Here is a 25,763-nt window from a genome sequence, read left to right as displayed (position 1 = left end):
AGTTCATTTGGCACAGCACCACTTCAAAGTGTTTTGCTGGCAGCGTTCTGTTTTCTAATGCTACTGCCATTTATCGTTTTCCATCAGTTTCCATGCATAAGGGTAATTTTCGCAGAAAAGCAAGTGTTCCGTGGGATGGGAGAGATTCACTCTCACTTTGCGTGATGCTAGCGGCTGAAATGAAAGTGATCTCCCATGCATTTTGCCAGCAGTTTGTCGAGATGCGCTACAGCAGCAATTTCCAGTTCCATGCTGCAGTTTCGAAATACCTCAAATAAGCCTATTCCATTCATCAACACGTTCGAAGACATCCGGGAAGGCAACCTCAGTTCAGTGTTAGTCTCGCTTAATGTATTTTACTTAGGCTTACAAAGATTTAACTGTTAGTACTACGAAATATTATTAATGAATGAAAAAAATAACATTTTCATAATATGTTTGATTACAGTTTTCTAATTCAATAACCAAATAATCCATACAGGAAACAAAAACAAGTGTCCTACCACCCATTATTGGTGATAATGTCTGTTTGGTTGTAAAGTTCGTCCCAGCTCAGGCGACACACGACTTAATAGTTCGATTGTTCACTTCATCATCTGCAGTGATCTCTGCAGACTACATCATAAGACAACTTTGTAGGTAACTGCTGCAGTTTCCCGATGGTGGCGAATATGTCGAAAATACCGGACGACTTCCACCGAGCGCATAGTAGGATAGTCTGCAACCTCAATGCGGTAGTAGCGGCTTCTGGAAAACGGCGACGGCTGAAGGTTCTCCGAGCTAAAACGTGTCGAAGGGCGCCTCATTGAACTGAACATACTTCGCACAACGAAAGTTAATCGCCCATTCTCCGGTACCTAATATACTTGCTACCAAACCGCGGCGATGTGGTGCGATGGCCATGGTAGCTACTACATTTTGCTTCCACCAGCCTATTATACGTAAAGTAGTCTGATGTGTTGTAGATAAGCTGTTATGGAGTTTGAACAATGAGCGGTTTTATCCGATCTAGTGGAGGAGCTGGTGCTGAAAGTATGCAGTTTTGTTTTCAGCTTTGCTCCAGACACTTCTACTGCGCCGCCGTCGTATCATAACATTTGCAATGCCAGTATCATGCCGAATGGCTGCATGTGTGATTTCCAGGTCTAGGGATCGGCTCGTTTGACCTGAAGCAGATAGCAATTAATTTACATTTGTTGTGTATTGTTAATTCTTGTTCGGTCCCACAGGAATAATTTATTGCTTTCGATAAGATGGCTTGGACGGTGTCAGTCTGTTCATCCCAGACTCATTCTGGATAACTGAGATACCATTGAATAGTAATGTGATTGTTTGCTCAACAATAGTCTATTTAAGGAATCGATTTCTTGATAGACTTCTATAGCAGTTATCAACAGGAGTTTAGGCCTTACTGTTGAATTTTCATACACTCTGGCTGAACCAGTTCAATTATTTTGAGCTCTTTTGATTTGATTGCTTTCCTAAAGAGTCACTAATCAACTTATGTAATCGGCATAAACCTTCTTTATTGAGATTTATTTAGTCTATTGAAGCATCGACATTACACGATAACGTTTACATTAAAAATTGACTTTTTTCGGAGGCTGATAAAAAAACCTGAGGCAAATAATTGCTTTTGATTAGTTTTGATTTGATACTCAGCCGCTCCATCTCTTCCAACCCTCCCGACAGCATGGAATCTCTTTTGCTGAAGCATGAAACGGACATAAAAAATGTAAACATTACTACATGCAACGCGGCCAGTAAAGTCATAAATCGCATTTCATCATCACTCATGTCCATTAAGACAGAAGTACACCTTGAAAAAGTATTTACTTTTTTCCGAAAACAAAACCATGCAGCATATTATCAAATTTTGTTATTACCATGCAGCGCAAACAAAACCATGCAGCATATTATCGAAAGAATTTTTGGACAACATCAAGGCACTATGCAATGAAACATTAATGAAGAAAGAGCAAATCTCTCAAGCTCATCCATGTATTGCTGAAGAAATGGGGGAATCAGTGCCCAGAATGCTAAACATTCACCAGAAGAAAAAGCTGACACGGAACTCACGTCAGGCTGGCGCTTCATCGGCAGCAAAAAAAATGGAAATGCGATTGGAGACAATCGACGCCAAACAAAGAACTCGCCGTCTTCAAGAAAAACAAGCTGAAAATGCTATTCGAAAGCGGAAAGCATTGAGCAACATCTATAAGAATAACAGCAATAGTTCCGAAAATTATTTGGTACCTACTGAACAAAAATTATCTTCCGATAAGGAATTACTGGCAGCAGCACGAACTCAATTTTCTGGACCTCCAAGTGCTAGTGTTGTCTCTACATTTGTAAACTTCCAAAAGGGTGAAACCGTAAATCCATATAGGAGTAATCCAACGAAAAGTAATTTTAACAAACAACACTCGGAAAATAACACCACCGTACCATCGCACAGTGGTTCAAAAGCGCAATTTCACGCTCCTTATTGATAACTCATAGGAACGTGGTTTTTGAGGTACAGTATCTTCAGCAAAGTTGCTCAGAATGATAGACGCCATCTTTTGGTAAATTTTATTTATGTGATTAATCCCCCTAAAAGTGAGATAAAAATATTATTTTAGTTTAGAACCAACATAGGGACTAAGTTACTTCGACAAAGTTTTTCAGAAAGATATTTCAAACAAATTTGCTGAAGGTACTATTCCCGCAACTTAAGTGTAATTCATGATATAATGTATTTTCTGAAAAGGGTGTCCTAAAACCAGTTCATGTAAGAAAACACATATATTTTCAATTTATATGAGTTTTTCATGTTTTACAAAGTTTTTCATCGTTAAAAACTACACAACTTTCTCAAACTTACTATGCTGCTATCATTCCAGTTTATTGAAATAGAGCCAATTTTTTTTTTAATATATTTGTTCCCATTTAAATTTGGTTTATTTACGCATACGTGTTATTATAATTATAATTAATATATTTAAAACCGATCAGCACTATCACCCGATTCGTCTGGAAGGCTTTGCTTCTAACCATTACGACGACAGTTTTTTCAAGTTTTGATATGCTTTTCGAAGTTGGTCGTATTTTTGCTGTTGATAAAACGGTTCATAATAATCGAATTATTTATTGCCGAATTTATGTAAATCCACTTACACTGATTAAACCAGAAATTACCGAACGTGCTATTTTTCTTTGAAATAAATTCCGAACTGTAAGGCATATCGCAACATTGGTCGTATGTATGCGGATCAAAAATAGTTTCTTCGGGCTTCTTGCCCTTGACTAAAATAACTGAAAGACAATTGAATTGGTTGAATAGTTGATAATGTCTCAAGAAACTTACCTTCCATTTACCACTCCATGGTAGCTATAATAATATATTTAATAAGACACTCTGCTTTAGTTTTAAGATGCCGAGAGCAAGGTTTTCACATATCATATACCACTTAGACGCCTGAGACAATGTTGCAGAGAAACCATAAGATTTATTGTTACTTATTCATTGAAACTTTTCCATTGAACATAAGTAGACATTTCAATATTCTGTATAAACTATGCTGGAGTCGGTTGAGTTATCGTACTAATTTTCGTCAGTGTATTCAATGAATTGTACACAAACTTTTTACAATGAAGTGTGTAGGTTGTTAAGTATCGTAACAATTAAAAGCTTAATTTCCCCCCCCCCCAACAATTTTTCGGAAAAGAATCAAGTGTACAGTTTGAATATATTCATCATTTAACAGCAGACACTAACATAAGAAAAATATATTGCAGAGTGAAAAATATATTTTGTCATCAAAATACAATAAATTGTATTTAACCGAATAGTTCCGATTGAGAATCACTTATTTCCGCTGTGGAATTGGTTGGTCAAATGAAAAATACAATAGTTTATTAATATAAGAAAACTTTAAAGTTGAAAGTATAAATTTCATATAAAATATCGTTTGCTGTGAGATACACGACTTTTCCGTATCCATTCAAATGCGAATTATATTACTGTTGAAAACCGTTATAACCATTCCAAACGATTTAAGCAGCCAGAAAAGTTAAATTTGGATAAAGTTAAAACCTCCAGCGCCTCGATTTATTTTTGTTATTTATTGTCTGCATAAAAAATTTAATATGGAAATTCGCATAAAAGAACCGCATCATGAAACATTATGCGTTTTTTATGCGAATTTTCAGAGTTATGCGGTTTTTTATGCGGTTTTTTTATGCGGTACGTAAACTCGCATGAAAAAAGACTTCAGTGTCATGGAAATATATTTTAAAATCATTACTTTTACAGACAATAAATAACAAAATTGTACTTAAAATAATATTTTTAATTACAATAAAATTGATTGATAGTAAGAACATGATTGACTTGTACACTAAAAATCTGCAGCAAAGTATGCAGATGACCAAGTTCTGCAATGCAATATAGTTACAGAGATTTGTTGGTTTTCATCTCCATAGCAATCCTGGAAAAAGACGCTTGTAAAAAGAAAAAACTCAGATAAAATCCATTCCAAGAGTATGCAGTAGATTCATGGTAGAATGGAAACTTTCTTGTCAAATTTTGATCATGTTTCATTCTACTGATTAAATCTGAGTTTTTTGCCTTTCTCATATAGAAAGGTTATGCAATCACTGTGAAAACCGACTTTTGAACCGAAGCCCGGAGGGCCGAGTGTCATATACCATTCGACTCAGTTCTTCGAGTACACAAAATGTCTCTGTGTGTGTATATGCGTATGTGTGTATGTAACGTTTTTTTGCACTAACTTTTCTCGGAGATGGCTGAACCGATTTTCACAAACTTAGATTCAAATGAAAGGTCTTGTTGTCCCATACAAAATTCCTGAATATTATTTGGATCCGACTTCCGGTTCTCGAATTATGGGGTAAAATGTGCAAAAAATTGTGAAAATAAGTGCACTAACTTTTCTCAGAGATGGCTGAACCAATTTTCACAAACTTAGATTCAAATGAAAGGTCTTGAGGTCCCATAAAAAATTCCTGAATATTTTTTGGATCTGACTTCCGGTTCGGGAGTTATGGGGTAAAAAGTACAAAAAAAAGAAAATATGTGTTCTAACTTTTCTCATAGATGGCGCGACCGATTATTACAAACTTAGGTTCAAATGAAAGGTCCTGTGGTCCCAAGCGTTATTCCTGAATTTCATGCGGATCCGACTTCCGGATCCGGAAATATAGGGTAAAGTGTGTTAAAAATTGTATACCATCACTGAAAATGGGAAAAAAACCTTTAAAAATTTTTTAAATCGACCTCAAATCTTTTCCAATTTGATGGTTTTTATCAGTAGACGGTCAAACAAACCGATTTCGGCTATTCTTTTAAGAATCGAAGAAAATTTTTTTTTTGCCTTTCTCATATAGAAATGTTATGAAATCACTGTGAAAACCGACTTTTGAACCGAGGCCCGGAGAGCCGAGTGTCATATACCATTCGACTCAACTCGTCGAGTACGCAAAATGTCGGTGTGTGTATGTGTATGTGTGTGTGTTTGTGCGTATGTGTGTATGTAACGTTTTTTGCACTAACTTTTCTCGGAGATGGCTGAACCGATTTTCACAAACTTAGATTTAAATGAAAGGTCTTGTGGTCCCATACAAAATTCCTGCATATTATTCGGATTCGACTTCCGTTTCCGAAGTTATGGGGTAAAATGTGCAAAAAAATGAAAATATGTATTCTAACTTTTCTCATAGATAGCGCGACCGATTTTCACAAACTTAGGTTCAAATGAAAGGTCCTGTGGTCCCATACGTAATTCCTGAATTTGATCAGGATCCGACTTCCGGATCCAGAAATATAGGGTAAAGTGTGTTAAAAATTTTATACCATCACTGAAAAGAGCGAAAAACCGTAAAAAGTTTTCTAAATCGACCTCAAATCTTTTCCAATTGATAGTTTTTATCAGTAGACGGTCAAACAAATCTATTTCGGTTATTCTTTTATGAATCGAAGAAAAATAATTTTGAAGAATACCACAGTATTATATATGATTGTATGATTGATATGAGAAAGGCATCATTACACCACTAGGTGGATTAAAACAGGTTTTTTTTTCTTTAAAAAGCGTCGTCATTCATTTCGATTCAGTTCTTTGGCTCGATTTTCTATTAAACATAAGGGTCGGAGGTCGGAGCAAGTCTCCTCTTATAAAACTGATTGTTTAAGATAGTAGATACAAATAAAATATAATTGATCCGATATACGGATTCAAAAAGGAATTTATTAAATTGAGGGGACAATATACAATCCTAGAAAAATAGAATTGGCCACAAAAATTGTTTGTCTGAAGCAGAAATTACCCTTACATTACGTGAATTCTAAGTCTACTACAGACTCTTACTTCACTGAATACTTACCAAAGTACTCTGACACCAGGTTTTCCAATATTTCCATCGAGCACCATTCTTAATCACTGATTTCGTATTACCACCACAATACGTATTAAATAAAAACCTTAATCGTATAACTTCGGTTAAAAAACGCGTTTTGTTTACATTCTGTCATTGACTTTTCTGATAAGTTATCCAAACATAGTTTAACAATTGGAGGAAACGCACTGATAATTTATAATAAAATCATGCTATGTTATTTGTCCTTCAACATTGCGAATCATCAAAGTTTCACTCAAATTTTGAAAGAAGAAATTCTTCTGTGTTCGATTGTATGAAACACTGCAAAATGAAAATAATACATGCATGGAAAAAATTTTGTTATGGGAATATCATATAACAAATTCATTTCGATTCTAGCAAACTTACGTACAATTGTAATACAATTCCATATATTTATGCCAATCATATAAAATGATGGAAGAAAAGCGGAAGAAATGTGTATAAAACTCATTTTTCGCTCATCATAGTCGGAATTCTCAGTTATATATCGCATTGAATGAAGTTTCATTCAAAAGGCGGCTTGCGTTTTCTTTCAGTGTACTCGCAACATTTGCTCAAAGCTCTTAAGTTTTGATTATGATAAGTGAATAAAACATTTGAATTACTATTCTGAATTGTATACGAAAAAAAACTGCTGTACGATTACGAATTTGATAATTCCCAAAAGCTTGCTTCCCCATCAAACATTAAAGCTACCTATCGACTGTAACATCATGCAAAGTATGACAACACAAAACTAGTTCTTATACTTCGACCCGGGCCGGTTCGACTAGCCAATAAATAAAAGTACCGTTGATTCGATTTCCGTGCTCCCCAGTGTAATCAATAGGGAACCAAAACAAAATACCATCTTCAATTTTGGCGGTAACTTTGGAAGGTGGATATCGCCCAGAAATAGAACAGAAACCTACCTTGCCGAAGCTGTTAAGGGGTCCATTGACCCAGCGATCTGCCTCGAGCCGCCCTGTCAGCAAAGCACCGGTACTGGGATCAACGTGCTGCCACTCACGGATCTCGCGCTGGAAGGGGCCTCGCAGAGCCGACCCGGCCTGGACGGAGCCCGCCGAAGATGCTGCTGCGGCTACTTCCATTCTATGCTTTTATCGTGTCGATTATGTTTAGTATGTTTGCGTTCCTTCTTGTGCTGCTCGGGGCGCCGTGCCAAGCCGTTGACACCCTTCCCGTAGATTCACTTTGTCTATGATGCGAAACTTGATCTCGCCGATAGTTTCGATACCTGCCCCACCAACAGGTTTTTGTTTTATGAACTCAATTTGCGAATGCGCGTTCGCCCGTCCGCGTTTGTCCGAAATCAATCGGGTTTCCGTTAAGTTCTTACTAATTGGGAATGTGCCAGCACTGCGTTGATCTGAAAGTAATGATAAGAATGGGAACATTTTAATGATATATTCGCTTACGCTTCAATTCATAATTAAATATCTTCATCTCTTCGATGACGACTGCTCTATTTCCATAAAACCTTCGTCATATGAAAATGCGCAACCAGTGAGGTGCAATCGAACCCCTGCAATCAATCGAATGTTGCTTAAGCTTCCTTGCCGATTGAAGCAGTCAAGCATTAATGGACTACCAAAAATGTGTGGATTAGGGATGAGTTGCACTTTTAAATTTTCGGGATTTTGCTATTTACATCAAAGTTCTACTTCCTTCGGGCCGCATCGTATAAAGGCAAGTGACCTGGTGCCTGGCAGTCTTAGTCGGGCCGTGTTACGGACGGAATCGTTTCTCGTTAGATTCGGAAAATTTTACAGCAGCCATGAAGTGGTTGCTGTCAGCTGTAATTCTAGTTGTTGGTACCATCACTGGAGTCCGATGTGGATTCGGACTGAATGTGACTGTACCAAGTTTCACAAAAAGTATCACAAATTCAATCGGAAACGGAATTAATTTACTGGTCAGAGCAAATGCATCCATTCGAGTGGCAGCGGATGATGATGGCAGTGGATCGATTAAAGCCCTCATAACAGTTTCAAACAATGTGACAAACCCTTTGAACAAGTTACTTGGAAGTATTCTGGCTGCATCAACCGCCGAAAATGGCAATATTGAACAGTTATTTAGGAACATGTCCTCGTTGGTTGCGGAAACTAGGCCTGCACTGGATGCTGCCTCGATAGCAGCTTGTGACATTCAAAAAACTACCAAAGATTATCTCTTTCAATCGCTCAGTGGAAACCTGACAGCATTGAACACAATGTTATCTAACCTATCGGAAGGTTTGAGTTATTTAAAAGTGATAGTCGATCAAGTAGCCAGTGAAGAATATCCCGTGACTAGACAAAATATTACCGTTTACATGAACGATTCGGTGATCGCTACTGTGACCACTCCTCTAACGGCCATTCAGGGTTATTTGACTAACATAGCTTCCACTGTCATGGTCGTCGCGTCGGAGAGAGCGCAATTCTTGAAATATCTAACTCAAATGGACACTACTATTAACAACGGTCTTCGGAATATCCAAAACTCGGCCACTGGCTTCAATCGTACGGTGATGGACACGTACAATCGGACCATGGCACAACAAATCAACACCTTCAAGAATATCAATCAAACTTATGCAATGATCGTCTCGAGAGCTAGTTCCTACAACGGGGGTAACATTAGCAACCTAACCATGTTCCTGAACGATTTGGTGACATCCAACGACAGCTTCTTGCAGTTCGTCAGTCTTAGTACCAACTATACCAAGGAGCAGGTTAATCTGGTACTGCAGGATCGAATAGGTGCAGTAACAAAAACTTTATGGAGAGTCTCCAGATTTATAGCGAATCAAAGTACAGTCAATGCTAGTCAACATACCAACCAGTGCGCCCAGCGTTTTATGCAAAAGCTGCAGCAAAATCCTGTACTGATTACAAGACTGTCGCGCTGTATTCAGCAGGAATCGAACTCCCTTCAGCCGACAATCACCTTCGTTCAGTACCAGATGGATCTGGTGAGATCCGCTGCTAATTCAATTGCCAACCAAATGTCTAAAATTTGCCAGCGGAATACCGGTGCCTGTGCTAAATCTGTAAGTGTGCTAACAAACCGCTTTAGCTTTAGATTTCTAAACAAAATTTTTCAACACACAATTTGTAGTATTTTGCAGCTCTGCCGAACCACTCGGAGGTGATACAGAACAAAATCTCCGTCATCGCGGGAGTAGTGAGCAATGATGAACACTTGTTGACCGAGCGAATCATCAACTGTCTCAACGGAACCGGAGCGGACATAATCGAAAACGCATTGTTGATACCGAAAAAGTTTAATCGTTGTTTGCTGATGGGTCCGTAAAATGGATGCAGTTTAAAGGAACTCCAGTTTCCGGCAAAACGAGTGATTATGTGTAATTTGATTATAGAAAAAATCGGTAATTAATGACAATTGTTGAACAGAGAACTTTTTGGGAACGTGTTTTGTTTAGTTAGTTCCAGTCACAAAAGTCAGAGGCTTGTGCTCATTTGAAAACTCAGGAGTTTTTCGGAAGTTATTACCCAATTGGAAAAGAGTTCTGTGCCGAGAAAACAAAAGTGTTGCTGGATGGTATCGTTTTTTTAAGTCATTCCATCACACAAATTTATGGCTGGTGAAATGTAGAATCATATTCCTGTGCTAATGGCCAATAATAGATTAGATATCGTTTTGGGGCTGGTCACTGGGTTGCTACTTCGGTGTCGTAAAAAGCGTTAATTGCAGGAGGCTACTTTTTTCTTACTTTCTGTTAGCCGATTCTCTCAGTATTGTACGTCTGGTTGCTAACATATATTTCACTAGACTTTTTCTACGATCAACAGTTTGTTCAAAATTTATTATTACAGAGAACTCTGGTTTATCTTTTTCTTCAAGTTTGTAGGAATAGTTTTGTTTGTTTTTTTTCCTTTTTTCAATTTATTTCTCATTTTCGAAACAGACAATTTGAAAGACGAAAATCAACTCTCGATGAGTCCCGTTATTATTATGAATAAATAAATATTTTATGTTGCGGCATAATAGCCATGTGGAATAAACAACAGAAAATTGTTTTAATATGTTTACTCTTGACATTCCAATTTTACCGACATACAACAAATTAGCGCAAGATGAAATGACATTTAATGTTCTCAGTAGCCGGCTACCCAGGGGCGGTGGAGCAGATTTCACCCAAGTGTGGAGTGAAACCCCATTTCCAGGTGTGGAATTCTACACTCAGACACTTTCCAGGTGTGAAGTTCAGTGTACTCCTAATAGGGCTTCTGCAGCCCCTGAATGAAGCCGCAACCAGAAATCAGCGGAGACATTGTAATGAATCCACATGAACTGTCAAAAGCGGTTCCAGTCCGCGTGTTGCTCGCTGATTATCATCAGTCTGGAGTATTGATACCAAATAGTGAGTATATGATATTTTAAAGAAACGCGAAATAATGTGCAAATGCTTTATTTTTTTCACACTGCATTTGAGCAAAACTGATGGACTTCTTTTTTTTGCTACTTTACAAGTAAGCTAAAGTCACAAATACAAATGCAAGTAGTGCCAGAATTTTTGCTTTTGCCTATGGCTATGCAATCAATGTGAAAACCGACTTTTTAACCGAGTCCCGAAGAGCCGAATGTCATATACCATTCGACTCCGCTCGACAAACTGAGTAAATGTGTGTGTGTGTGTGTGTGTGTGTGCGTGCCCGTCCGTGTGTGTGTATGTAAGTAACAAAAATATGCAATGGTTCCATAGCCATTGCCATTGAATTTCATCCCGATCCGACTTTCGGCTCCGGAGATATATGATATGTACCAAAAAAACTACAAGGATCAGCCACATGGGGTTGTTCGAGCCATTGATGTGGAACAAGGCAACCAAAATTTCTAATGATCTACAATCAAAAAGTTCAATCAATCCGAACCAACACCGAACATCATTTGTCTTGATTTGCATTTGTTTTATAGCCAACGAAATTACACTAATATCTCAAATGTATGCAATTATCTTTGTAGATACTTGCGATTTCGATAATTAAGCTTCTCTCCGCCAAGCTTGTGTTCAAGTTTTTTATGCAAGTAGTTTTTTAGCGTTAAGTTTCTCTACCATTCTGCGATTTCGGTTGAAGCTATAAACTATTTCTCATTATCAATCGAGATCATCTAGTATAAATTAGAAATTAATCTTAAGCATTCAAAATTTATCCAGGGGTAGTTGTCAATTTCTCATGGGGAAACGACATAACATGGAATTGCGAGCTTGCATGACACAAGATCAGAGCATACCAATTAAGGGCTGAGGCCAGTGTGTTTTAGAGCGTTTTAAAGGGCTATTTTCACGCTTCAATTCTGATTTTCACAGAAACGGTGACGAATATCAAAAAACCCAACTGACAATCTCTTAGAAAATTAGTTTAGATTATTCTGTGAAAATTTCAGAATGATTCATTGACTTTAGTGGTCGGGAAAGTCTTTTTTCTGAAGGGAGAATTGCATAGCTGGAAAACGGCAACATTCAACTTGTTCATTGAATATCTCGCCTTCAAAAACATGGATCAAAAATCTATCCTGACAATGTCTAGATAATTTAGTTTAGATGCGATTAGTGCATAAAAACATATATGTTGTCGCGATAAAAATTAACTGAATGTTATTTTTGTAATGGTAAGTCCATTTCTATGGCGGCACCATTTTTTCTGCTCTTGTATCCTGGTAACGTAACGAAGCATGAGAGAGAAATAAAATCGGCTCAGCAAAGCTGCCAAACAAACGGTAGCTTTATTGGATTTTATGTTATGTAGTCAAACTTGTAACCGAAAATATCAAAACTTTTTACACATTTACGAGAGAGCATGGAGAGAAATGTAATACGCACAGCGAGCCACACGGTTTTACGCTAACAACTGGCCTCAGCCCTTAAAGCTTCAAATCGTTTTATGGCACGTTTTTGTCTTGCTGTCTAGCAACAACCTACCTCCAGCATGCTACGAGTAGGACTGAAACGTTAGCTTTAATTTCGCTTCTATTTATAGATTCGCGTGCTTCCAACAGCTTCGCTTTTGCATCGATTGACCAATCAGAGCGATGCTCTCTCTTTGATTTATCGCTTACTCCTTCAAAACCGTCGTCTATGGCAGGGAAATCCGGTATGCCGGAGATTTTTAGCAGACAAAATGAACACTGCTCGCTACTAATCAAAATTTCAATCATATATAAATGAAAATACGTGGGTTGATACATTCAAATCGAAACGTAGAAATATTTCCTATCAAATGATGAAATAATATTAATAATTGATACAAAATAGACTGAGCTGTAAGTGTTTAAAACCTGACCACATTTTTACGAGGAGTTTTCCTTGAGTTTCTGATTTGCACTACTATATAGAAAATAAAGATGTGTTCCACATCAAAAAATGAAAAAATATGTACTCACTTTTTTCAGAGATAGTTGAATCGATTTTCACTGACTACGATTCAAATAAAAGGTCTTATGGTCCCATAGTCTTCTATTAAATTTCATTTGGATCCGACCTCCGGTTCCGGAGTTACATGGTAATAGAAAAAGTGTGCATACAATTTTCTCTGAAACGGCTCAACCAATTTCAACAAACTAAGATTCAAATGAAAGGTCTTATAGTTTCCTTAAAATTTGTGGAACCTTTATCCGAATCCGACTTCCGGTTCCGGAACTAAAGTGTGATAAGTGAAAATTACCAATTTCATTAGTATTTTTTCACGAACAATGGTCAAAATCAGGCACAAACTCCATAAAACTGTCTGATAAATTCTTCCAGTTTGCAGAACTTGTTAGCTTGTGGGCATAAAAAGTTAATTCGGCACTACTGGTCCCCCCTTTTCCTGTTCTGGAAGCACCGAAAGTAGTGAAGAAAAACTCCAAAAATAGAACTCAATTCGATTTCTCGGCCATGCTTGAACCGATTTACACAAATCTTGATTAAAATAATGCTCATATTATCTTCAAAGCTACGGTGAAATTTCATTCGGATCCGACTTCCGGTTCTGCAGTAACAGGGCGATGAGTGTCATAGTTTTCAAATCGCCATTTAGAATGACAATTTGTACAACACCGGTACGTGGTGGTCTGGTGGAAGAAGAAAACTTAATTTTTTATTCTGCTGATTCATGCAGTTTAGCTTGACTTACATATGCAGACGTAACAGAAACGCAAGTTTTTTTTTTTTTTTTTTTTTTTTTTTTAAATAACTATTTATTGGAATATGAGTTAAAATTAAATTATTAAGATTTAAATTGGGTGTTCAGCCACAAGTGGTGACTTTTCAGCCCTGTTATATATATATATATATATATATATATATATATATATATATATATATATATATATATATATATATATATATATATATATATATATATATATATATATATATATATATATATATATATATATATATATATATATATATATATATATATATATATATATATATATATATATATATATATATATATATATATATATATATATATATATATATATATATATATATATATATATATATATATATATATATATATATATGATTTGGTTATTACCATGAAGACATCATTTGCTTCCGCAATTCTGAGATTTTTGTGTAGGGAAAATTCTAAACCTACTTGTATTGTGTAATGGGGAAAAGGAACTTATATACTAACTTACTAATTAATACAGAGAGCGAATCGATTCAATTGAAGATTGCATCGATTTTTGTCGGAATTTGCTTATAATATTATGTGACATTACATCTAATGGTTCTATATTTGTGAGTCTGTGTAACTCATTTGTACTAAACCAGGGAGGACGCTTCAGAATCATTTTCAGAATTTTATTCTGAATCCTTTGAAGCGTTTTCTTCCTGGTGGAACAACAGCTTGACCAAATTGGTACCGCATAAAGCATGGCTGGTCTGAAAATTTGTTTATAAATTAACAATTTGTTTTTTAGACAGAGCTTAGAATTTCTGTTTATAAGAGGATATAAACATTTAATATATTTATTACACTTTGCCTGGATTCCTTCAATGTGTTCCTTGAAAGTGAGTTTTTTGTCATACGTTAAACCTAAGTATTTAGCTTGATCAGACCATGTCAATTCCAAGCCATTCAATTTGAGAATGTGATTATTGTTTGGTTTAAGAAAAGAAGCTCTTGGCTTGTGAGGAAAGATAATTAATTGCGTTTTTGCTGCATTTGGTTTAATTTTCCATTTTGACAGATAGTCACTGAAAATATTTAAACTTCTTTGTAGGCGACTGCAGATCACTCTTAGATTTTTACCTGTGGCTAACAGACTTGTGTCGTCACAGAATAGCGATTTCTGACAACCAACGGGTAGATTTGGAAGATCAGAAGTGAAAATATTATACAAGATTGGAGCTACGCTCGAACCCTGCGGAACACCGGCTCGTACGGGTAGCAATTCAGATTTACAATTCTGATAGCTAACCTGAAGAGTACGATCAGTTAAATAATTTTGAATCATTTTTATCAAATAAATAGGAAACTGGAAATCAGACATTTTTGCTATTAAACCTTTGTGCCAAACACTGTCGAATGCTTTTTCTATGTCTAGAAGAGCAACTCCAGTGGATAACCCAGAAGATTTATTTGATTTTATCATGTTCGTTACTCTGACAAGTTGATGAGTAGTTGAATGTTCATGACGAAATCCAAACTGCTCTGGTAAAAAAATTGAATTCTAATTTATATGAGTCATCATTCTCAACAAGATAATTTTTTCAAAAAGTTTACTGATAGAAGAAAGTAAGCTAATTGGGCGATAACTTGATGTTTCTGCTGGGTTTTTATCAGGTTTTAGGATAGGAATTACTTTAGCGTTTTTCCATCTTTTTGGGAAGTAAGCTAATGAAAAACACTTGTTGAAAATTTTAACCAGGAGTCTCAAGGCAACATCGGGAAGATTTTTAATAAGAATATTAAAAATTCCATCATTACCAGGAGCCTTCATGTTTTTGAGTTTCCTAATAATTGATTTAATTTCATCAAAATTCGTCTCAATAATGTCATCGTGTGATAACACTTGGGTTGAAATATGATCATATTTCAGTGAGACTTCATTTTCAATAGGACTCACAACGTTTAAATTAAAATTGTGGACACTCTCGAACTGCTGAGCAAGTTTTTGAGCTTTTTCACCATTTGTAAGAAGTATTTGATTTCCTTCCTTGAGAGCAGGAATTGGTTTCTGAGGTTTCTTAAGAACCTTAGAAAGTTTCCAAAAATGGTTTAGAATATGGTTTAATTTGTTCAACTTCTTTAGCGAAATTTTCATTTCACAAAAGAGTAAATCTATGTTTAATTTCTTTTTGTAAATCCTTAACTATGTTTTTCATAGCAGGATCACGAGAACGTTGATATTGTCGTCGACGAACATTCTTCAACCGAATGAGCAGTTGAAGATTGTCATCGATGATAGGAGAATTTAATTTAGTTTGAGCTTTGGGAACTGAAAGATTTCTAGCTTCGATAATATAATGATTCAAATTATCAATTGCTGTGTCGATGTCCGCAGAATTTTCTAAAATAGTTTCATGATCCACATGATTTTCAATGTGAAATCTGTAATCCAACCAATTAGCTCTATGATAGTTGAAAATAGAACTAATTGGATTAATTATAGCTTCGTTGGAAAGTCTGAATGTTACAGGAAGATGATCTGAGTCAAAGTCAGCATGAGTAATCGGTTCACTACAAATGTGACTTTGATCTGTTAGAACCAGATCAATTGTAGACGGGTTTTTCACGGAAGAGAAACAAGTAGGATTACTGGGATGAAGAACTGTGAAGTAACCAGCTGAAAGTTGATTATGAAGTATTTTACCATTACTGTTATTTTGCCTACAATTCCACTGGACATGCTTAGCATTTAAGTCCCCTATTACGAAAAATTTCGATCGATATCTTGTAAGTTTTTGCAAATCGCCTTTAAAGAAATTTAATTGTTCGCCGGTGCATTGGAATGGCAAATAGGCTCCAGCGATTAAATAAATTCCATGAATGGTTTCAACTTCGATTCCCAAGCTTTCAATAACTTTAGTATTGAAAGAAGGTAAAATTCTATGTTTAATTTGCCGTTGGACAAAAATGGCAACTCCACCACCCATTCCAGTAAACCTGTCAAATCGATGAACCACATAATGTAGATTACTTTTCAATTTTACATTTGGTTTAAGAAAAGTTTCTTTCACAATGGCAATATGAATTTTGTTAACTTTGAGAAAATTATAAAATTCATCTTCACTCGATTTCAAAGATCGAGCATTCCAATTTAAAATATTCAAATAATTATTTAACATCACTGTTAAATTTTAAATTGATTATAATATTATTTGCAAATTTCCATCCGATTTGAAATGCTTCAAAAAGTGATGAAGTCGAATTCATTTGGATGATCATTTGAAAAAGTTGATCTTGTAGGTAGATCATTTTATTTTCAGTTATATCGCCTAAATCGACTTCATTTAAAGAAGCGAATGGCATTGAAGGAATATTTGTAGGTAGACTGCCATTAGAAGAAGATGATTTGGCCGGTCTACCTATTAATAAATTGTTTTCGTAAGAAGAAGAACTGCAAGGCGGTCCTGTGTTTTGATTATTTACATTAGAAGAAATAGGTGATAGATTTCTACCTAATATACCAGCATAACTGACATTAGAAGAAGATGATGACGAGGTCGATCTACCTGTCAATAAATTGTTTTCGTTAGAAGACGAATTGGCAGGCGTACCTGTTTTTTGTTTCGAAGAAATCAGTGCCTTAGAAGAATTAGGCGTGGCATTTGTAACGGTTTTTTGATTTTCAGGTATGTTCTGTAAATTTAAGGTCGTTGATTTGACTTGTTGTCGAAGCGAACGAGCGTTTAAAATTTTTTCCCTGACAGGACATTTCAAATAGTTGGATTTATGATTTCCATTGCAATTTGAACATGAAAATTTATCAGTGGTTTCATTCATTGGACAAACGTCTTTCGAATGCGATTTACCACAATTCAAACACCGTATATCCATATGACAATTTTTGGTTCCATGACCGAAGCCTTGGCAACGACGACATTGCGTTAAGTTTGCAATACGATTATGCCGTTTATAATGTTCCCAATGAATTTTAATGTGGGAAATGAAACGTACTTTTTCTAAAGTTTTCAAATTGTTTACATCACTTCGATTGAAGTGTATTAGGTAAAGTTCATGGGAAATTCCAGAGCGTGGTTTAGAAGAGCGTGGTTTTTTTCATAGGTTTTACTTGGGAAGGGGCAAAACCAAGCAATTCTTTTGGTTCATTTTTAATTTCATCAATACTTTGATCATTTGATAATCCTTTCAAGACAGCCTTGAAGGGTCTGTCTGATTTTATATCATATGAATAAAATTTATGGAGTTTCTCGGACAAATATCGAATAAGACGTTTGTAATCTTCCAATCCATCCACCAAGACTCGACATTCTCCTCTTCGTCCGATTTGAAATGAGACTTTTACTTCCGGGAGAAAAGTAGAAAGCTCAGTACGGAATGCTTTGAAGTCGGAAATCATCACCGTCACTGGTGGCATAGATTGATGTTTCTTCCCAGAACGACAAGCGTCCATTTTGGGAATTTTTGAAAAATTTTCTTCTATGTCGCTACAATCGGATTCAGGAAGAATCTCGTAAATATTGTTAGACGGCATAGGATCAACGGAAGGGAAATCCGTCCGTTGTCTTTTATTTTTACATTCAGATTCTATAAGATCGTGAATGTTATTAGAAAAATGTTGAATAACGGATTGTGATTTATTCCGTATTGAATTATTTTTAGCCTTAGGCTTGTTGCCTTTCCGGTTGGACGCAGGCATTTTTGAAATGAATGAAATTTTAAATTAAATTAACTAGGCTAAATTAGTCTTCGATTAGACTCCTAGCTAGCTTTAAAACAGGCTGATCAATTTCTTAGTCACTCTAATATCACTCTTTGTATCACTTAGTCACTCTAATATCACTTAGTCACTTAGTTAGTGATTCAGGTAGCCTTGAAAAAGACTGAAGCCTTGAATCAATGAAACTCTAGGTAGCCAGAAAAAAGTTTCAGGAGCCAAGAGCTATACGCGTGCGGTGCGAACGACTGTTCACACCGACTGACAGAAACGCAAGTTAGTTTCGTTTGTTAAATTTCGTTTAATTGGTTCAATCGAAATAGAGCATTCTAGTTTCGATCAACTTCGACTATTCCGGTCATCTGAATCCGGTTTCGTAAGAATTGGAAACGGTGATTAAAAACTGTAAAAAGGATCTCACTCACTTTTCTTCGGAAGGTGGCCAAATCGATTTTCCCAAACTTATAGGTTCAAAGAAAAAGTCTCATAGTTTCAAACGGAATTCCTAAATTTGTTGTGGATATTGCTTCCGGTTCCGGAACTACAGGGTAAATTGTCCGACCAAACTTTCCTATTTCTATTCGAAGAACAGTTGTTTGTGCGAAATTCACAGTAATATTTATGACGTTATGAGTAATATGAGAAAGGCATCAGGTGAATTAAAACAGGTTTTTTATCTTGTTTCCAAATCTACTATATTTCACTTCGCTGATCTCTGGTTGTATTTTATTTTTCTCGCGGTAAGTAGTACCAATTTAAGGGGAAATGTTAAAATTTCGAGAAGCGTGTGAAGTCTGTTTGTCTAGTTACTCTCAAATTGAATCCTTTAAAGATATATCACATTTTCCTAAATAGCAATGTCGTTGCATTGTAATATATTGAAAATCAAAAGCGGCTAAACACTTTTTTAACCCTTTACAATTAATATCTAAGGATTGTTTTTCTTTTAATATCTCCCTGTACAAACATTGAAGATGCGCACACGAAGTTTATAGAGCATCTGAGCATTGAGCATTTCCTTGCAGATGTTTGTCTGTTGATATTCTTTAGACCATACTTAACTAGTACGTTCGTAAATTTCGTTTAAATTGCAGGAAATATGCATATGTGGCACGCGTGGTTGTGCGATAGATAATTCGGTCAGGTGTTATCTTGCCAATTACGGTTGTCTAATTAAAATACAGAACGCGCAAGATTAAATGTATGAAAGGGGGATGACACTCCCGACAGTCAGCTGTGCGGAGTTTTATGATTTTCGGAAGGTAGTCGATTCATGCATCGTATTTTAGTAAAAAGCAAAACTTTGGTATTACATTCCTGTAGTGGAATTTGACCTTATGTTTCAACCGACTTCGCAGTCGATTCAGAATGTACAGAACATGGCATGGCATGGCTGGTGCTACGATCCTACAGACACTACGAATCCTTCCAGGTCGGGGCTCGAACATACGACAACTGGTTTGTAAGACCAATGCCCTATGTATTTATGTATTGAACCGCCAACCCGGTTCAACCTTAGTAGTACATATTAATACCAGTATTTTGGTAGTACATATTAGTACGAAACACGATAAAGTTTCAATGCATTCTCGGCAGCCGGCTACCCAGAACAATGAACACATGATAATATTGATTAGAATATAAACTACGCCTTCCTGTGATGCATGTGGAAATGCAGAGAATTTCTCGGTTTCTTCTCATCCCACGTGAATCTGCATTCGGACGTGACCGGCGTCGGTATTGATCAGCATCAATGCAGTTTACACAACTGTTATTCCCAAGCATGTTTTTAAATCAAAACATTTTTCAAGCACAGTTGGTCTTGATCAATAACGGATTAGCAACGGACGGGCGCTATCTAATGGTAATGCTAATACCCAAGAACTTGAAGCTTTGCCAGAACCTTTTTTTATTTCTTTATTTCGTTTATTTATACCCGGTTTTAACCTAGTTGCGGTCGTTCACCGGGTCAGAACCTTTATATTGTACTTTTTCATGTTCAAAATGGCGCTTATGGCATTATCGTCATTGTCACATTGTCATTCCGCCAGAGATAGCTTGTCATAACCTAAAAATGACCGATGCGTTCCCTCGAATGAGTTTACTTCCCTGGAACCTTCTCTTGACTGTTCGGAAGCATTGTACTTGGGTATACTATCGTATATAGTTGATCGACTAGAATCGAATTATTTCTGTCGGCGAACGCCCAGTGCGAAGACTTTCGATAATGGCAACTCTTTGGTCGTACTTCGCATTTGCACGTAACATCCCGGCTAGTTTTAGGTTATGACTATTTACTAGATGCCTATCGCTTTCAAGAACAGACCTCTGAAGCAGAATTGAAAGGCAATCTAGTTGATTGAATGTCGGAGTACGGAACTACTCGAAATATTCGATAGTTATATTATCTTCTACTCGAAATATTCGATAGTTATATTATCTTCTACTCGAAATATTCAATAGTTATATTATCTTCAAACTTTCAAAGTCGAACTTCTAATACTTTCGAAGATATAGTTCTTTGAATATACTTTTCGAAATCTTCGAATTGAAACGTGATTCAGATCGAAAGCTGTTTAATATTTGCTTCAACTCTTCTCTCAATGTTTAGCGCGATTTTTAAAGCTCCAAATGCTAGATTTCGAAAAAAAAAACGGAGAGAAGGTACCATCGTTAAAGAATTGATTTACTCTCTCTCTCTGTGCGAGCAAGTGTCGTTGATAGAGAGTTCAATGCGCCCCCATTGCCATTGCCGGTCCCATCTGTCTGGCTATATATAATAACTTAATCGAGCGACCTTGCGACGAACCCTCCTTAATGAAAAACACATTGACCTTTTTAAAAAAAAACTTCATTGCTTCTGGTTATGATACTTTTGATAAAATTTACAACTGTTAGTACGTAGTTGATTAGCGCTTTGTCATGACTACTAGGTGAGGTAAACAGTAATCTCATTTACTACCGAAATGCGCTGGTTTTACAACAAAAAAAGTTTTTGGTGCCTTATAGTCCATTTAAGTTTTGGTAGACATACCAAATATTATCGCGCTACAACAATTTGATTAGTTCTGACTGTCGATTTTTGTTTAGAAGTTTGTAAAATCGATTATCTTTTCCTCATAAACATAGAAATGGTTATCGAAAAGTTGACTAAATGTTATAGAGCTAGTGCTTCTTCAGATTATACCGTAGAATATTGGTTTGAATGTTTCCAGGCGGTCGTAACTCTACTACCGAAGAAGTTCTCCGATGTGGACAGTGTCAAACAAATACTTCAAATGACGTTGGTCGACCGAAAAGTGAAGGTTTGCGATCTAACACATACCTCAAGAGTCAGGGGCGGGTAGTGTCTAACACTTTTGAAAAATCATTTATTATTTTCTTTGTATTTTCTTATAGTAAAACATTTCAAGAATGTTCTGTGAAATTTTCAAGCCTTCCGGAACAAAATTCAGCAAGTTTTGGGTCTTTATCTTTGCTTATCTCATACTGCGAAGAAATAAGAACTCGGCGCATAAAGACTGTCCCAGAAAGTATGGACGCACTTTGATTTCGCTGTAAATAATTCACAAGTGTTAGATATTCAAATTTTATTCGATGTACTGATAATATTAGACTACAACAACAGAATTTTATTCTCAACATTTGCTACTTAGCCATTGTAGACTAGCTGGCGCACCTTCTTGCGAACGTTCCTCATTAAATTCCGTACAGACTTCTTGGCGATAAGTTTTGACACTTTTTTCCAATCTTTTCCGAGCTGTTGGATGGTTTCGGCTGCCGAAACATGTTTCCTAAGATGTGCCTTCGTTAATGCCCAAAATTCCTTAATTGGTCGAAGTTGTGGGCAATTTGGTGGATTCATGTTTTTTGGGACGAAAGTGACATTTTTGGTAGTATACCATTTTACCGTTGACTTCGAAGAAGCAAGATCTGGCCAGAAGACAACAGGATCCTTGCGGCTTCGAATAATGGGTAGAAGTCGTTTTTGTAAACATTCCTTGATGTATATTTCGCTGTTCATTGAAGCAGCGGTGATGAAGGGTTTCGAAATCTTACCGCAGCTACAAATGGCTTGTCAGACCGTAGCTTTCATACCAAATTTTTCGACTTCAATCGATGTCTCGGACTGGTTTAACACTTGCCCTTCTCGCACCGTATAATATTGTGGACCCGGCAAGGATTTGTAATCGAGTTTCACGTAGGTTTCGTCGTCCATGATTATGCAGTTCAAATTTCCAAATTTCAGTCGTATTGTACAGCTTTCGAATCCTCGGCCTGATCAATGCTTCTTGTTTCGGACTACGTTTTGGTTGTTTCTGCTTCTTATAGGTTCGAAGATTCAAACGTTCTTTAGCACGAAGAACATTTGACTTCGAAGTGCCGACTTTTTTGGCCACATCCCGAACTGAAACCTCCTTCTTTTGCTCGAACGCCTTCAGTATACGTTTATCCAACTTAGGGTTAGCAGGACCTTTTTTCGACCCGTTTTCGCTTTATTCTCAAAGGTGTTATCCTCACCGAACTTCCTGATTGCATTTCGCACGGCTTTTTCACTTACTCCTTCCATTTTTGCTATCTTTCTCAGTGACAGTCCGCGTTCTGTGCACCATTTGTACACAATTTTTCGACTTTGAAAGTCCACGCATTTTGAAACAAACTAATGAAAACGAATAAACAACTGCACAAGCGGTTAGAGAAGAGTGTAAACAACAGGACGCAACCATAAAAATTGACAGATTCTGAACCATTGCGAAATGGCAGCGGTTTTTGGTTGCGTCCATACTTTCTGGGCCAGTCTATAGGCCCAAAACTTCTGCTTTGATTGACTTAAAAACTTGACAAAACATTCTTGAAATATTGATTTATATCAGGTGTACAACTTTGCTTCCGCCGTTTTTCCAAAATAAAAGCTTTACTGCAAAAAAGTGCTCACAGATGTATTATTCAAAGAATTGTCCGTCGCTAGCGACAACTTTCTCCCATCTTTCCGGCATTTTTCGGATCTCGGCTCGAAAAAAGGAGTCCTCTTATGACGCTATCCATGAAGCAATCCATTTTTCCAACTCTTCGAAAGATTGAAAATGTTGATCTGCCATGCCGTGTGCCATCGAACGGAACAGGTGGAAGTCAGAAAGAGCGGCATCTGGGGAATACGGCGAGTGGGGCAAGACTTCTCATTTCAGCGTTTCCAGGTACTTTTTGACCACTTTTGTGACGTGAGGCCGAGCATTGTCGTATTGGAGGATGACTTTGTCATGTCGCTCTTGATATTGTGGTCGCTTTTCTTTTAGCGCGCGACTAAGGCGCATCAGTTGCGTTCGGTAGCGATCTCCTGTGATGGTTTCACCCGGTTTTAAGAGCTCGTAGTAAATCACACCGAGCTGATCCCACCAAATACAAATCATAACCTTGGCGCCGTGAATATTCGGTTTTGCCTTCGACGAAGTAGCATGCCCGGGCTTTCCCCATGATTTTCTGCGTTTAGGATTATCGTATCGAACCCACTTTTAATCACCGGTTACGACTCGATGTAAAAACCCCTCACGATTTTGTCTTTGAAGCATTTGCTCACATACAAATAGACCGCGCTCGATGTCCCTCGGTTTCAACTCGTACGGCACCCAGATTCCTTTTTTCTGAATCATGCCCAGGGCCTTGAGACGTTTTGAAATGGCTTGCTGACTCACTCTCAACGATTCGGCAAGCTCTTCTTGGCACGAATCTTCATCAAGCAATGCTTCTAGTTGTTCATCTTTGAAGGTTTTTTCGCTTCCACCACCATTTTTTGAAAATATTAGATCCTACGGGCTCCCTTGAGCAATAAATTGTTTCCATTGATTTTATAGACAAAGCAAAGTCTTGGCATTACATTCCTTTTGTGGAATTTGGCCTTTCTGTTTCAACAGACTTCGCTGCCGATTCTTAGCGTACAGAATCATTGCATGGCTAGTTTTATGGATCCTACTGACACTATGAATCCTTCCAGGCCAGGGCTCGAACATATTACAACTGACTTGTAAGATCAGCGCCATATGCATTGAACCGCCAACCCGGCATTTTATAGACAAAAAACTTAAAATGTGTTTTTCTCGAAAGCAGGTTTTGAAATTCCGTGTCCATCGGCATTCAAAATCTACTGCACCATTTTATTTTCAAATTTTACACACACTTTCAACATATAGAAAACCAGACTTCAACGTTTACCTTTTCGTTGTTTGATACTTTAAGGAGATTTTACACCTACAAAATGGCGGATTTTTTCGTAAAAAATAGTGGTTTTTACTTTTAACAACCACTAAAAATTCAAAAAATTAAAACAAAATCAAACAGAAACGTTGGGGTCTACAAAAACTTTTACTCTAACTATACTACTTTGATTTGCTCACTTATAAAAAGTCTGTGCTGAGATACAGTGGACACCGCAAATCATGATTTTGTCGTGAATACGACTTACTTTACTATGGGGCGCCTTTTCAAAATGTACCCTCTGAGAGAGTGATAAGTTTTTGATCGTGAATATCTCTTGTTGTATTTAACGAATCAACATAATTTTTGCTACATGCCATCGGAAATATGATCACAATTTTATGATAAAATTTTCAGTTGTGTAACATAATCTCAAATAATTCAAAATTAAACTTTTCTGAAATGTTCGGTATAAACGAGTATGAAAGAGGATAATTCATAAGGCGTTTCATTGTCATTGTCTTTCTCGTGAAGCCTTCTTTGTTTTTGCGAAAAATGTGAAAAAGGGGAATACTTGCATAATTCATACAATTGATCAACTAATTGATATTCGGAAGTGTTAAGGAACATGTCAGTTGTTTTCGTATTCATGACATCCAGGTACGTCTCTGACATTACCCACCCGCCTTTTTAAGAAGCGTTCTCCACCTCTTCACCGACTAATTTCTCAATATTTTTCCACGAAAAGATTACAAAATGTTGTTCGAATAATGCCTTTCGTCATGCAAAACATTTGAATTCATTTTGATGCACGATATTTCTGAAAAAATTTACATTATTACAGTGATTGAAGTCCAAAATCGCTGCGAAACGGCATCACAAGGAAACAAAAAAATATATCAACTCCCATAGGCTAAGCCCTCTATACGTAGGCCTGAGCATTAGCTACAATTGGCTTATGTTAATTTAACATTGATTTTTTCACCAAAATAAAATTTTCTTGTTCCAGCATTTTTTGGTTGTAAATATATTTTACACGAAAGAATCAGTTTTTAGCTAATAAAGATGGGCTGAATCGAATGGTACACGGGCAAAATTCCGATTCTAGAAATGAACAAAACGAGTCATTATTTGGTGAAAATAGTATATTTTCAAGTTATGATAGTACACCATGAACAAAAATCCTTGGATCATGATCCATTTGGACTGATTTCGTTGAAATTTGAGCGTAACGCACTTGACGTTGTTGGGTATAACTTCAGGCGTGTTTCTGGTACGATGGTAATGTTTGCCACATAAAT

General features: G+C 36.7%; 2 protein-coding genes across 7 annotated transcripts in view; one reads left to right on the top strand and one right to left on the bottom strand.

Annotated features, from left to right (window-relative positions):
- LOC131430992 (serine-rich adhesin for platelets) overlaps positions 1-25,763 on the bottom strand; it is a 371,249-nt gene that overhangs the window by 103,305 nt on the left and 242,181 nt on the right. For all 6 annotated transcript variants that reach the window (XR_009229618.1, XR_009229616.1, XR_009229615.1 and 3 more), the window contains one exon: positions 7,335-7,792. Coding sequence is in view for 1 of the 6 variants with exons in the window: in XM_058596336.1 (XP_058452319.1) it covers positions 7,335-7,514 (180 nt within the window). In the remaining 5 variants the exon portion in view is untranslated. The remainder of the gene's footprint in view (positions 1-7,334; positions 7,793-25,763) is intronic.
- Positions 8,201-9,723, top strand: LOC131429301 (uncharacterized). The gene is made up of 2 exons (XM_058593361.1): positions 8,201-9,460; positions 9,529-9,723. Exons 1-2 carry the CDS (start codon positions 8,201-8,203, stop codon positions 9,721-9,723), a joined length of 1,455 nt encoding a protein of 484 aa, XP_058449344.1.

Source organism: Malaya genurostris, chromosome 2, assembly GCF_030247185.1.
Source record: "Malaya genurostris strain Urasoe2022 chromosome 2, Malgen_1.1, whole genome shotgun sequence".
Taxonomy (NCBI): Eukaryota; Metazoa; Arthropoda; class Insecta; order Diptera; family Culicidae; genus Malaya; species Malaya genurostris.
Note: the sequence above shows the minus strand (reverse complement) of the source record. Positions and strands in the feature narration are given on the sequence as shown.

Coding starts and splice junctions, on each gene's coding strand:
- LOC131429301 (XM_058593361.1), top strand. CDS start 8,201: ATGAAGTGGTTGCTGTCAGCTGTAATTCTAGTTGTTGGTACCATCACT. Junction 9,461..9,528: donor CCGGTGCCTGTGCTAAATCT/GTAAGTGTGCTA, acceptor CACAATTTGTAG/TATTTTGCAGCTCTGCCGAA.